Here is a 14150-nt window from a genome sequence, read left to right on the forward strand (position 1 = left end):
AGACAGAATGAACATTTTGTGGTACTTGATCAAAGTTGCTTATCCCTGCTGTAGGTGTTATGCCTCATTGGGTCTTTGCACCTTGATCCTCTTTGGCTGACTCTCCAAAGCTCCTTCTTCCCTTTCATCCCATGAAAAGCCATTTTTCATTGAAGAAGGTTTTCTAAAGTCCCTTCCCACACAACAATTCTTGAACTAATGTGACAAAGTGGGGGTAGAAATAGACCCAGTGCATCAGAGAAGATGCGCATGCAGAGAGAGAAAAAAAAAAAAAAAAGCCTACCGGTGTTGTGTTTACAGCATCAGTCCTGGATGCCTTCCATTGTCAAGCCTGTCAACTCGAAGAAAGGAGGCGTATCAGTGAACCTTGCCTCAGGGTGAGCAGTGATACAAAACACTCTGAAGTGCAGATGGGTGATTTTAGGAAGCACATCATACACACAGGCTCCCTTCACCACAAAAACCACATATTTGCCTATATGGAAAAGGAAACACTGAATTAGTTCCAGCCCAAAAGGCAACTTGAGGTTACCGTGGCCATTTTAACCGAAAGAAAAACAGTGGTTAAATAGTTTGATGTTCTGTGTTTTTACTTATTACTGCAAAACTGCATGTCTTCACAGCGGTGTCCGAAGCGTCTTGCCCAACCAGAAAAAAACTGTCCTTGCACAGCATTGAATACTATTGCTGTGTGGCTGCACACAAGCATCATCTCCAAACTGAAAGCTGAACAGAGTAGGGTTTTTGTTTTGGGTTTTTTTCATTTTCCAAACACATTCTTTATAAGAATCAAGTGAAAAGGCCTGGCGAGACAAGCAAATACTATTCATGTTCATCTGTGCAAGTTCAGGCAGAGCACATTTCAAAATGAGAATGAAAGTCTCCAGATTTATCGCCCCTGAAAAAGCTCTCCTTAAACTGCTAATCAGTGTTGAAAAAAGTATCACACTTTCAAGGAGGTGAGGTCGAGAGACAAACAGAGCCCCGTAAATAGGTTTGGTGACCCAGTATATTTGGGCCTCATGAACCCGTTGTTTATGTTGAATGTCTATATACGTGTGAACCTTTCAAAGAGAAAAAACAACAGAAACAAATACAAACATGCTTACGAAGATGTGTGTCTGCTGTTGTGTTATATGTGTAACATACATACGTCTGCATGCACAAATCATTTGCATGCATGTCTGAGCTGATGTAATGCTTTGCAGCGTCCCGACAATACCCTCCTTCAGTTTCCTTGCAGACGCTAGTAAAGAAGCAAAGCCTTTGTGCGCCTGCCAGTCTTGGATCCTATTGTAAAACCGAGCAAACCGGTCTGCTCAGGCAGTGAACTAACATATAGTGAGGAACGCAAGTCCAAGGGGGGGGGGGGGGGGGGGGAACTGGACAGCAATAAATTGCTTTCTCTTGTTGAAATAATAATAAAGAGAAAACACGAGGGGGAGAATGTGTGGTAGAGAAGAATGCACAATATGGGGAAAACAAGTGGAACTTCACTTGTCTGCTTTCATAAACTGCAGTGACTCACTTTATGTTTTCTCCTCTTCTCTCCACCCTTTTCCTTCCTCTGTAGTTATTGTCCTTTCCCATCCTATCAACTCTTTTCTTCCATTGATAAATCCCCCTTTGTGTTCACTATCAGTGCCTTTCCTCCTCTGTTTTCCTCTCATATTTTTCATCTGTTCAGTCCTGGGTGTGATGAAATACACCCAATACACCTTCTCCTTTTCACTCTGACGCACATGCATACAGATCATAGCTGCATCTTCCAGTAAAATTACCGGCTGGCAGGATTTCCTAGTTGCTTCCAAGCAGCCAAGAGAAGTTGCACAAGGTTTGTTTTTTTTAATGGTCTCCCCCCACCAATTCCAAAAAAAAAAAAAAAGTTTTCCCTGCTTGTTGACTCAGCTCCAGTGGTCCCGCTATCAATTTACTGCCCCTGTCAGGACAAGAGGCCCAGGCTTACCGTAAAAAATACCCCCTCTTCTGGCCGACACGGATGACCGAAAGTAGCAGGATTGGAGAAAAGGGAGAGGGATTCGATTTATTGTTCAACGCAAGACCAGAGTTTCCCACTGGAATAAAGCACAAGGGAACTGAACCAATCGGGGCGTCTATACAGGACAATCTGACTCAAGAACCTGCACAACAGCATTAGATAAATCCTCTTGCTTCGAGGGACAGCCTCTGTTTTAGAAACATACGTCATCCCATTCTCAGTGACTGAGCGGGATCAGTGCAGCGCCATGCAATCGTCTGTGGCGTCACTTTTCGGCTGGGCAACTTTACTGTACCTGCCATTTCACCCCGCCCTGCAACGCAACAGTTGATGTGGCAACAAAAGCTTTTCTAGTCTGGACACAACCAGGCAAACTTGTTTGTGATTCATACAGTGTCACTAGAGTTGTTTGAATTTTTTCAAACTATTTCCTCCATCCAATTATCTATTTGTCGTTATTATCTGCTAAAATATTCGTCGCCAGTGGAGAGAATTCCGCACTATTTTGTCAAAGAACAAGACATTCATGCAAACAAAGCCTCTTTCATTGCATTGTGTAGTTTAAGGTCTGAAACACTCTAAACTGGTACTGCTTTTAAAAAAAACTGAAGCAAATACTTGTCTTGCTCTGAACTGAGGCCCGTCTCACAGAGCTTAAACCACATTTTCTCTTCCAAGTCTCAGGGTGCACATATGGTGTCTCACAATTTTTTGTTAAATCCCCGACTTTCTTCTGTTTTGTTACAGGCTGTTGGGATCCATTGGCAATAAAACACTTAACATTTCTCCTGACACTAATTTGAAGTATCCAGTCGCTCATAGTGTGAAACGGTCATCAACAAAAACAAAACAATAAAAGCTCATTTCTTTGGTAGTACTGTTGAATTTTGGGCAAATTAAAGTTTCTTCCGACCAGCCTCCTCTCTAGAGAGTATAAACCTCACAGCCAATGCTACGTTTGTGTGTGTATACGGCGCCTGACATTTCAATCCGTGACCTTTTGCCAAGCGCATGAGCTGTGGTGAGCGACATCTGTTAATAAGACACGTGGCATTAGGAGGCGCTTCATTCTGGTTTAAACACAGAGATTTGGTGCAGTGACAGTCCACATGTAGAGGCAGGGTTTATTACTCCTACATGTTGGACCTCCACATGTCCAGGGGCCATTAACCTTCTAACTTAAATGAAATGGTCATTCAGTGAAGTAAGCCGTTCCTATACAACCTTCATGTTATAAAGACATTTAAGTTGCACCCAAGTCCTGCAAACAGGCCCCCCTTCGCAGAATATTTTCTCGAAAATGTCTTCGGCCTTTTGAATGCACCAACGCAACCACCCCGCATGACCCACTGAACTTTGACCCCCTGGAGGTCTACTCCCCTTTGTGTGCCCGTTTCCAGAGCAACAAGCTCACAAAGCACGATGCGTGTTTTTTTGTCCACCTGTCTGAATGTGTTTGTGGCTCATTGAGAGTCATTGTCACTCTTCATGTCGGCTCATTGTCGCCTCCTCAGGGAATGTCACTTTTTATTACGTCGTTATCCTCAGTTGCCCCAGAAACTGCTTCGATTTGAGAAGACGGGCTACATTTTTTTTTTTTTAAAAGATTTAAAAAATGCAATGATACCTTAAATTCGGCTGCAGGATCACACGAAGGGAAATGGTGCAGAAGATTACAAAGGGCCTATTCACGCACGCCCGATTGCATTTCCACAACAGTTGATTCATGACAATTGCTGAAAATGAAAGAAACAACAGACTTGTATAAACCATGGCTTCAGTATTTATTCAATAACGTCAAACAGACCACACAACATTACGAAATATTAAGTGCTGAATTGTCGTTAAGACCGTCCACAAATTTAGAAAAATAGGTATAAATACAAAACAATTTATGTACAAATACCAAAAAAAAAGCAATCCTCATTAAGTAAAAACAAAAATGACCCTACAAATTCTTAACTCACATGGTCTAATCTACAAAAGTAAAATCACACACGCAAACCGCACCACAACACCCGAGTCCCCAAACTGTCACGCACACGCAAACACACATTTTTCAAGTTTTGTTAGGACAGGTCAGCTAGCTTATCTCTGCAGTGTAGAGGGAAAGCCAAAGAATGCATCAGCATGAAATTCAAATTCTTTTTGAAATTTCTAGAACGCTTAAAACGAATCAAAGTTTAACAAAATAATACATTTGAAGGGCTCCGACCTCAGGATCATGTCTTTGACATTTTAAGTGTTGCACCATGTGGGCAAAAAAAATAAAATAAAACACCCACAGATGCACCTAAAACCTGAAGATTAAATACATAAAATCCTCATTTTCTTATTTCTTTTTTTACAGAACGGCAGATAAAATTTGCTTTGAAGGAGCAAAAAAGAAATCACTCCTCAAATTAAACCTCACTTCTATCAATTTAACCCCGTTCCACACAGCTGTAACACACATGCTGCATTCTTTTTTTTTTATATATATTTGGCTATTTCCTAAGAAATACAATTAAAAAAAAAAAATAGAAACACCCTTTAAACCAAACTATTGAACTAATATCATCAGAGAACTGGATTTGAAACGAAGCTGCCCAACCAACAAGAGAGAAAGACCCTCCTGTTCAGTCAAAGATTGGATGTGATGACAAAGGTACCCATTATCAGTCATTAACTCGAGGTCACAGCCTGCACGTGAAGGCAGCTCCATATTGTTTAAGGCAAGGGAGGGGGGGAAGAAGAAGAAAAAAAAAAAAAAAGCAATGAGATACAACACAGGACTGTATTCTCAAGCTTGTGGATCCAGACTGGCATTAACAATTCACAGCTTAATGATTGGAGAGGTGACGCACCCTGTGCTTGGTTCCTAATGGCTTTTAGCTCAAGTCTCATCCAGTGTTTGAATCCTGTAAAGCTGCACTGCAGTTAAAGCTGACATTATACAAGGCTGCCCCCTACAGGCCGACGACTGGCACTATAATTTTAACACAAACTTTGGAAAAAGATTAAAAAAAAAGAAAAGAAAAGGTTCCTGAGTTGGTCGACAAATGCTTCCTGAAAACCCGATGAACCTCGATTTAATATGAGATTCCTTGAAGTGTTTCATTTTTAATTGTTGCGGAAAATGCGAAAGATCACCAAAATGATTTCTTTCAAACAGTGTTTTTCTAACGGAGAAAGAGATGACCGACTCCTTAAGCTCCCTCATTATGAGTTTGATCAACTTTACAAAACGCACTAATTCTTTTTCACGTCATTAAAATAAGCACAGGAAGTCAATCCTGTGTCGAGATCAACATGAAAACAGGCACGGCAAAAAACAAGTGATGGCTTCATAGTGTATTCATCTCCCGGTGCCGAGGAGGCACTCATTGGAATATTTCCCTCCTTCGTTCTCCGGCGATACCTCAGCTCCTCAACAAGTCCCCCAAGTCGTACGTATCGAAGAAATCCGAGACGCCCTCGCTGTCCTCCAGGCTCCACAGATAGTCGTCGTGGTCCAGGGGCGGAGAGAAACTGACGAAGGGAGTGTTGGGGTCTGAGGTGAAGGATGTGCCGGGGAGCTGGTCCTCTGTGATCTGCAGCAGGCTCGGGGGGAGGCCCAGGAGACCCTCCACGTCCAGCAGGGAGGAGCTGGACGTCACAGCCGAGGACGACGCGGCGGCGGTAGATATGCAGACTGTGTTTGGGGAAACGGGACAGAGGGGGCTTCATTGTTTGGACTGAGAATAAACGTCAAGCCTAAAAAGTCCCATGAATCTCTTCTTTGATCAAAATCAAGCAAAACCCACATAAAGTAGCATCTCTTAAATTCATTCCTTCAAATAGGAAAGTAGGATTAGTTTCTTAATCAATTTCATTGATTTCTATTGTTTTACTTGGATTTGTCTCATGAATCTGCTCCTGGGGCCTTGACTTGGCTAAAATGTTGAATGTCTTATCAAAATGTATAAAACTGGTTCCATGGAATTGCATTTTATATTAGATATACCACTTCCAGTGAAGTGGAAAATAAAAAAATTAAAAAAAATTAAAAAAACACGGGCGAACCAGGTCAAAATTGGGCCGACAAACGTGCTTTTCACCCAGAATGCACTTGAAAACAAGTGGCGATTGATTCATCAATTTGCATGTTTGAAAAAAGCAACCGACCATGAAAGCAGCTCTTTATGCAAAATAACTTTTTACTCGTATTACATTTCACTCAAGTTACTCCCAACCATGACAATGGCTGCTCGAGCGTGTTTATCAGCTTAATCAAGTCCATTAAGACATTTAGTAGTGCTTTTGGTCATATTTTACAACAGATTAAGGTCTAATAAGTGTTTTTCTTCTGGCACGCTCACGAAATAACCGTCAGTGTTTTGTACAGGAGTCCTCAGACACCCCGAGCTTACCGTCGGCTGGCTCTTCTTTGACGCTGTAACTCTGAGGAGTGATTGCTGCAGCAGGCGGAGGGCCGAGAGGTTGAGGGAACTCCTTTTTGGGGCTGACGATGCTCTTGACAGGACTGGCGTCTTCCAAGCCCTCCTCCGGACACAGGTACACTTCTATGGGGCCATTTTTACTTTTTAAATAGATCTGTAGAGACTGCTGGTGAGAGATCGGGAACAGAACAAATCACTCATGAGTCAAAACTCTACATGTAGATAAAAAAAAAATCTTCCTTCAACAAGGACGCTGCAAGTTTATCTCACCCCCGCTGAGTCGGGAACCTCCAGTTTGGTTTCGGTGGGAGCTTTGACCACGATGACGGTTTTGTCGCGGAGGCTGGCGATGGAGCGGATGTCCTGATACGTGACATAACCCAGCGTACAGGCCGAGGTCAAGGCAACCAACAGCAGAACGTGATAGTGTGAGTGAGATCGGGACGACCAGAAAACCACGCAGATAAAGTTTGCAAAGGATATCTTTGACTGTCTTTGTGTTCTATGAGTTGTTTGAGCTGCGTGGTGCTGGACTGAACGAGTTCGTCCAGACATCGCTCTGCTTTCTCCAGGTCTCCCAGCTCTTTCCTCAGGGCTCGACCCTTCTGCCCTCCGCTTGCACCGCCTTCAAATACATCTCCAACCCTGGACAGACACACACACACATAACTCTAAATGACTGCTTTAACATTGACTAACTTACAATTGTAATCACAGCTCAGCAGAAAGTCCACGCAGTGTCTCCTGGGTGCCACTAGGGGGCAGATATGCGAGTATAAAAACACGTAATTGTATTCAGGACAAGTTTTCATGAACAAAAACCGTAAGGAACATTATTTAAACATTTGGAATTATACCGCAAAAATGTCTTTAGTTACACTTGAACAGTGTAATGTGATCAAGCACAGTGTGCATATTCTGCTTTGAAAAAACAAAAGAAGTAAAAGTACAGAGTCTACTTTTTTTTTTTTTTTAAGTAGCATCATGCTTCAACTTGTGAACCAATAACGTAGAGACTTTGGCCAATCTGAATTAAATAAAGACAATAATGTAATAACTTGCTAATATTGTAATAAAATAGTAAAAAAAACCATTTTTAACAAGTGTTCATCCTAATTGAATGAATCAGACAACTATCTCATCCAAAACTGAAAAGAACCCTTCAAAAACGGCTTTTATTTACAAGAAATACAGCTATTTATGTATTAATGCAATATTGGCTGCCGTTATTGCATTTTGAAACGATTTGTTATAGTGTTATTTCAATCATAATTATTACATTATTGACAGATATTATGTTTTTGGCTGTTCGATATATTTTTGAGTGAGAAACTAAATTACTTTCTAAATGAAACAAAAACTTCTGCAGCTTCAGTCTGGATAAATATTATCTTCCGGTGATTTGATCCTTTCACTGTAACTCTAAATCATCTGTAGAGGTTTAAAAGAGTAATGAGTGAGCTTAAAAAACTGAAAATGACAAGTAAGTAGATATTTGTGTTGAAATGAAGGGGGTACATATAAAAAGTCATCAGATAAAAATAGTCGAGTACAAATACTTTGTTAATATATTTGAAAGTATAAAATATAGAAAAGTTTGGCAGAAGCAAATGGACTGCATCTGATGTTGTTGGAGAGTTTTGATGAATCAGGTTAAAAAGCTCGCTCATTGGTGACCAGAAAATAATTCTAAACCGATATATTCCTCGGCGGTATTCTGAAGTTCTCCTCTTTTTCAGGATTTGCAACCCCCGACACTTTTTCCTCTGGAGTTTGGACTAAAGACGACTAAGCCCGACATGATTTCTGCTGCGTTACTCCTTACAGCCACTGGATGTTGTTTTTGGACTTCTTTCGGATGAGCTGGACCCCCTCCAGGACGTTGGTGATGTCGTAGATGCGTCTCTTCTGGACCTCCAGAACCTCTGTGGCCCAGTTCAGATCGAGAACGCCATCCGGAGACTCGGCGATCAGACCCACAAACTTCTTCGTCAGCAGACCCAACGAGGTGTCGTAGCGCGTCCGCTCGCCCGGAGACTTCGGAGCTGCTTGCAAAGATGGAAAAAAGCAAAATTTAAATATAGAGAAAAATGTTTGTCGTGAACATTTGAAAAAATCAACTCAACTATTTTAGGTGCATTAGGGGGGGGTCGAGGACTGATTGAGGTACATTTTCAAAATGAGACATTAAAACTATACCTGAACATAAACCGAGCGGTGGAAAATACTAGTTGAATTCATTGTATTTACAAGGAAAAGTTAAATAACAGTAAACATACAAAAAAACCTACTCGAAGCATTAGATATATATATATAAAAAAAAAAAAGAGCATTCATTTCAATTTACATGAATGAAAATGCCCAAGTTTAAATTACACAAAAAAACAATAAATGTTTATGAAATTAAGATTTTGGGTGAAACACTTTAAAGCACCAAACTGTATTTAACAAGCAGTTTGTGTCTGACGAGCCTGGTGTCGTCATGTCGTCTGTAAAACATCAATAGATTTATGGATTTGATCCGTTATAGGTGGAGAAACCTCTCAAAAGACTTGATGGTTTGGATGATTGTTGCTTCGTGAGTTAAAACCTCAGAGCAAAAACAAACTACCGAACCCCTGCCTTTTTGTATTTGTCTCGTCTTTAAATTACAGTTTAATTGGTCTTAATGCAGCCCTGGGCGTCTACTGCCGTCTCTCTTTTAACCTTATTGTGTTTTTAACTGCCACAGAGAAGAAAATAAACCACACTTCTAATTGCTCTAAAATGAGCAACATTGAACCTCCTCCACTCCGATATGATCCAGGCGGCGTACTCACTTCTTGGGCTGGGTACCCTCACTGTGACGCTGCCTTTGCCTTTTGGTGTGCGGAAATCTGGCAGATAAAGAGGATCTTCTAGATCCAGCTTTCTTTTTGCCTGGAAACAGAAAAGACAAAAAATATATATATATATTGAACCACAGACAATGTGTTTATTTGCTTTAAACTTACTTTTCTTTCACTATGGGAAGTTGTCATACCAGGGTTTGGAAAAAAAAATGTCTATATATGTTGACTTGTCATAAAGTTCTAGTTAATCATCAGTAGTGTGGAATAGTGACAGAAATGCAGGCAAAAGGTCTAAACAGGGGCTTGTTGAAAAGTGCTGTGTCGTAAATGTGCCAACAACCCTCAAGTGCAGGAACAAAGCACGCCCCCCCCCCCACCCCCCAACACACACTTTCCCAGGCACTTCAAGAGGAGCTGATCTTGTGTGTTGGTGGGTGGATGGGAGGGGGAGGAGGCGGGGGTTGGGAGGCTCTCGACCTGCCGCCTGAAAAACTCCAGGAAGTCACTCAGTGACCTCTCCTCCCCCTCTCCCACGTCTCTACGGCTCAAGCACTCGGATCCACACAGAAGTAGAGCAAGGTCATCGTCCAAACCAGGCTGGTGGTTCAATTCCCCATCTCACTATGTGTGAGAATGGGTCAGATGTGGTGAACAGTGTAAAGCACTTTGAGAGTATTAATGTGGGTAAATGCACTTTTTCCTTTTTTTTTTTCTCGCCTTCACTTCAAAGAACCGCTGCTTCAATCAAAAATCACTCACGTGAACTTTGGACACAATAAATCTGAGTGTTGGTCAACACATTATGGCAATAAAGCTACAAAACAAAAGCGAATCTGAAAGAAAAGAAAGGGCGGCCACACGCCGTCGTGCCGACCTCCCGCTGCCGAGTTAATGACACTTAACAAATGTTTACGACGAACGAGAAAGTCTGCAGTCAATCAGTAATTTTCACACCGTGCGCCGGCTCTGGGAAACGCGCCGTCGACGCAGCGAGCAAGGCGTGGGATTTCACCTTGATGCCTCGGACAGCTGGGTCATTTGTAGCCTCACACCCTCCATCCTTCAAGGCTCTTCACAAATACTTGCTGGGAATGGCTCCTTTTTTTTTGTTTTTGTTTTCTCGTGAGGTCAACTTAAACTAGCGAATGCTTTTATTTTTCCAGAGATGAGGAAGGTGCTGAATTGGTTGAGCATGTGTGGATGTGCCTGGGTCCGTGAGGAGGGTGTGGGGGGGGGGGGGGGGGTGATGAAGGCCAGCATTGTCCCAGCGTGCTCCCCAACATGTCCACCTGTTGACAGGCGACATCTGGAGCGGCGCAGCCAAATGTCCAAACTGTTGTCGGAGAGGATTTAGGAGTCTTAAAGAAACTGGGGTGAGCAGCCACATTGGAAACCAAATAATAGCCGTCGGGCTTTAAAATGAAGCTGTGCAGGATTGGACGTTGACTTTTTGTTGGCGTAGACGTCTGACAATATCCGTCAAACCACTTGGGGGTCACAGTGAAGGGCCAGAAGAGACCAGTTGGACTGTGTACAAGCTGTGGCAGGTGTTGCGCGAGCAGTGGAGAGGATCAGCCAGCTTCTTTGTTGACTCTCAAATCCTTCATGTATCCGGCATAGAAAAAAATTAATAAATAAATAAATCTGACACTTCCACAAAATGAAGTGAAGCTCTTGACGACTTCCTTGATCTGAACGTACGAGTGCTTGTCGACATTTTCCCGCACGCCTAGCAACAACTTTGAGTCAGAGGCAGGGTGACGTGTCGTCAAAAGGGAACCAACGGTTTCACCCTGCAGCTGTACGGGTTAGGGTGGGGGCCGACGTGCTCCCTCTCTCCACTTGGCTTTGCCTTTCATCACACTTACAACAAACTTACAACCCGTTTCACTTCACTGAGGGGGAAGAGGAACTAAACTACTCTCTGAAAGTGAAGACGTCTTGTTTGTCTGTCGGATTAATTCCTTGTTGTATCGACGCCTATTGGCATTAAATCTCATACTGTTATATGGAGTGTTCACTTCCCCATTAAGAAGTGCTACGTTTATGAAAAACAGGCGTCGGTCGCGCCCGTGATGTCATCGAACCAAACTGAAGATGATTATTTCCTCTTCCTGTATGTGAGATTTATTGTCAGGAACAAAGTTACAACAAAAAAATGATCTACCAAATTAAAAGTTTCCTCACATTTTGTACCTAGTTTATTGAAAATGGTCACATTTGACAAAGGACGATATAAAGATATCCACAATGCACACTTAACAATCCCCCCCCCCCCCCCCCCATGTAGTCAACCCAATCACTAAGAGCAGCAAAAGGGTGGCCTCAGTCCACTGCCCTGCTCACCAGCTCTTTATCTCCTGGACCGACTCTGTCACTCCCCTCACGTTTGCTGTAACCTCACCCTGCCGGCTTGTAAAGTTACGCCCAAGCGCTGCAAGCGGCCCGTCTACCGTTTGCTCTACATTGTGTGGCTCATTCCCGCCGCCCGGGCTGCGATGAGGAAATCTCCACAGTGGATATTCAAAGACACACACACACAAAAAAAAAAAAAAAAAAAAGTCACGTGTGGCGCTTCTGCAGCCGGGCCTCTCCTCAAACCAACAAACCTCGCCCGGCAGGCTACACAGGACTCGGATTCCATCCGAGCTGAAGACAAGTCACAGTATGCCTGCAGATATTTACCTCCTCCATACAGGAAGCCTTCGGGAGGATTGGGGGGGGGGGGGGGGGGGACGACAAGCTGCTTTGAGATGCAAAACTCCCAGTGTTCAGGACGTAGTGCTGCAGGCCGAGCGTCGAGGTCGGTGGGGGGGTGAACCGAGGTGAGCTGCAGGGCGAGTTCATACAGTGGGAAATGTGAGCGACGTTCCACTCGAGCATCAGTCTGAGTGGAGGGGTAAAGCCCGGGGGCTCCCAGCGGGCGAGTCAAAGCATTGCAACTGGTTGAGAGGAAGCTCTCGCAAGAGTTGCGAGCTTCAAGGGAAAAAAAACAAAACAAAACAAAAACAGGACGATTTATTCATAAAGCGACACACGAGAGTTCAAGCGACAGCGGCTGATTGTGCGCAATCGGCTAAAAGTCTGGACACACGTACATGTGACATAAGCAGGGAAGAAGAGGGGTATTGTTTCAGGTCGACATTATGCAGATGCGTGATGTGGTCAAACTGCCACTTGGCTTCACTGAAATTTGCCTGTAGAATCACAAACAGATAAATCCATTCATGCGCGGAGCCGTCGGGTTCAGAAGACGACGTCTGATGCGAGAGTCGCTGTCTTACTGTATAAGTGCACAGTCAGGACCTGTGTGTGTTCGGTGGATTAGAGTTCTTTGTTGCAACACTACTTCTTTTGGCAGTGGATCCCATTCCACTGGAATGGCCTGATTATTTTCTTGTTCAAAAAGAGAAAAAGGCTTCCCTGGACTTCGGTTGGACCCTTGTAACACATTCACTATCAAACTGAAAGGAAACCGAATGACACGTTTATCATCAGGCCACACACCCGGGCTCACATACCACGCTCTGATCCACTGCCTTTCACTATAGTTCACAGCTCAACCGGTCAAACATTAACTTCTTCCCACGAGCGCTTCAGAAAAAGTGCGCACCCAGTGACTTTGTAAGTTACCCTCGTCTCGTTTAGGGCAAGCATCCGTTTCCCAGTGAGAGATGCTTAAAAAAACAACAACCTGTGGTTATGATGTTGTTCTCGTTCAAGGAAGTGAGCTGTACATAAAGAGTTAACACGTTTGCAAACACAAAACCCAAAGTTGAGCGTGCACTAAAGCTGCAGGGTCAGCAGGTGCAGGAAGGCGACGCTTGCTGTATTCAAGTTAGGTTATGAACTGAAAAAACAAAACCTCACTTTCTCATCGGGTATTTGACATCCTGCGACATGTGGACCAACATATTTTGTAACCGGTAATGAATTAGCAACAAAGCAACAGGTCCTGTAATATATATATTATATATACTACTACAACGAGCTGAAAGCTCAACGTACTCAAGTGTGATCTGCTATTTTCCCTGTAAATGGGATGGATAGAGGCGATACGATATTTCTTCCCATCCTGTACAAATACCACGATGTTCACGTCGAAGCTTAAGAGTTAAAGATTTCGGTAATTTACTGAGAAAAGGCCTGAGGAAGTTTCATCATGTCGGAGCTTTTGAAACTTGTTTTCTCAGTAAAATGCACCTCGGCTGAATTTAAAACATCCTCAGAAGGGTAATCACACCTCCGAGGCACAGCCGAATAACAACAACACAGCATGATGCTTTTTTTTTTTTTTTTTTTAATCTGCAACTTCTCACCAACTTTTCATAATGTTGTTTAAAGCATAATAAACCCAAGCCACCATAGGTTCTAGGTACGGTATTGTCATGTGAAGTGGTGTTAACGCTGGATTAGATCAGGAACCAGATGTCTGTAGAAATGATGATGTAGAAATACAAAAAAAACAGATAATGATGACGTTCACCTTGGCGAGTGATGAGCCAGGTGGTAGCCTATTTCTCCCTTTACTTACATCCATCTAATCCTCTTGGAGGACCTATTAGTGAACACAGGCTCACGGGGCAAGGGGTTAACATGAGATTTGGAGACCATGTACACCCTTCAAACCCCCCCCCCCCCCCCAACCCCTTTAACCTAACTGCAGTAAACTCACAAACTGGCCGAGTGGATCCAGTCGTCTAAATTCAAACAGGAAAACTCTTTACGTTAATATCACAAACAACTTTGGACTTCTTCTTCTGAGCTTCGGGGTAAACAACAGTTGTCCGGTCGTGACCTCTAACCTCCGCCGCTCTAATGCAGAACGCAAACAGGTTACCGAGGTCCTGTACGGCCTCAATGGCCGGAGCAGATGGAGCAGCTGAATCACCGCAGTGT

General features: G+C 43.2%; 1 protein-coding gene across 2 annotated transcripts in view; it reads right to left on the reverse strand.

The window, feature by feature from the left end:
• Positions 1–3763: 3763 nt before the first annotated feature.
• e2f2 (E2F transcription factor 2) overlaps positions 3764–14150 on the reverse strand; it is a 12025-nt gene continuing 1638 nt past the window's right edge. The window contains exons 3-8 of one of the 2 annotated variants that reach the window (XM_080480103.1): positions 9240–9339; positions 8246–8465; positions 6904–7065; positions 6691–6805; positions 6391–6583; positions 3764–5672 (exon numbers count right to left, since the gene is read on the reverse strand). In XM_080480103.1, the coding sequence (XP_080336229.1) occupies positions 5401–5672; positions 6391–6583; positions 6691–6805; positions 6904–7065; positions 8246–8465; positions 9240–9339 (1062 nt within the window). In that variant the 3' untranslated portion in view covers positions 3764–5400. Of the gene's footprint in view, positions 5673–6390; positions 6587–6690; positions 6806–6903; positions 7066–8245; positions 8466–9239; positions 9340–14150 lie in introns of both variants that reach the window. The other variant, XM_080480102.1, reaches the window with a different exon arrangement.

This window comes from Lipophrys pholis, assembly GCF_963383615.2.
Source record: "Lipophrys pholis genome assembly, chromosome: 14".
NCBI lineage: Eukaryota > Metazoa > Chordata > Actinopteri > Blenniiformes > Blenniidae > Lipophrys > Lipophrys pholis.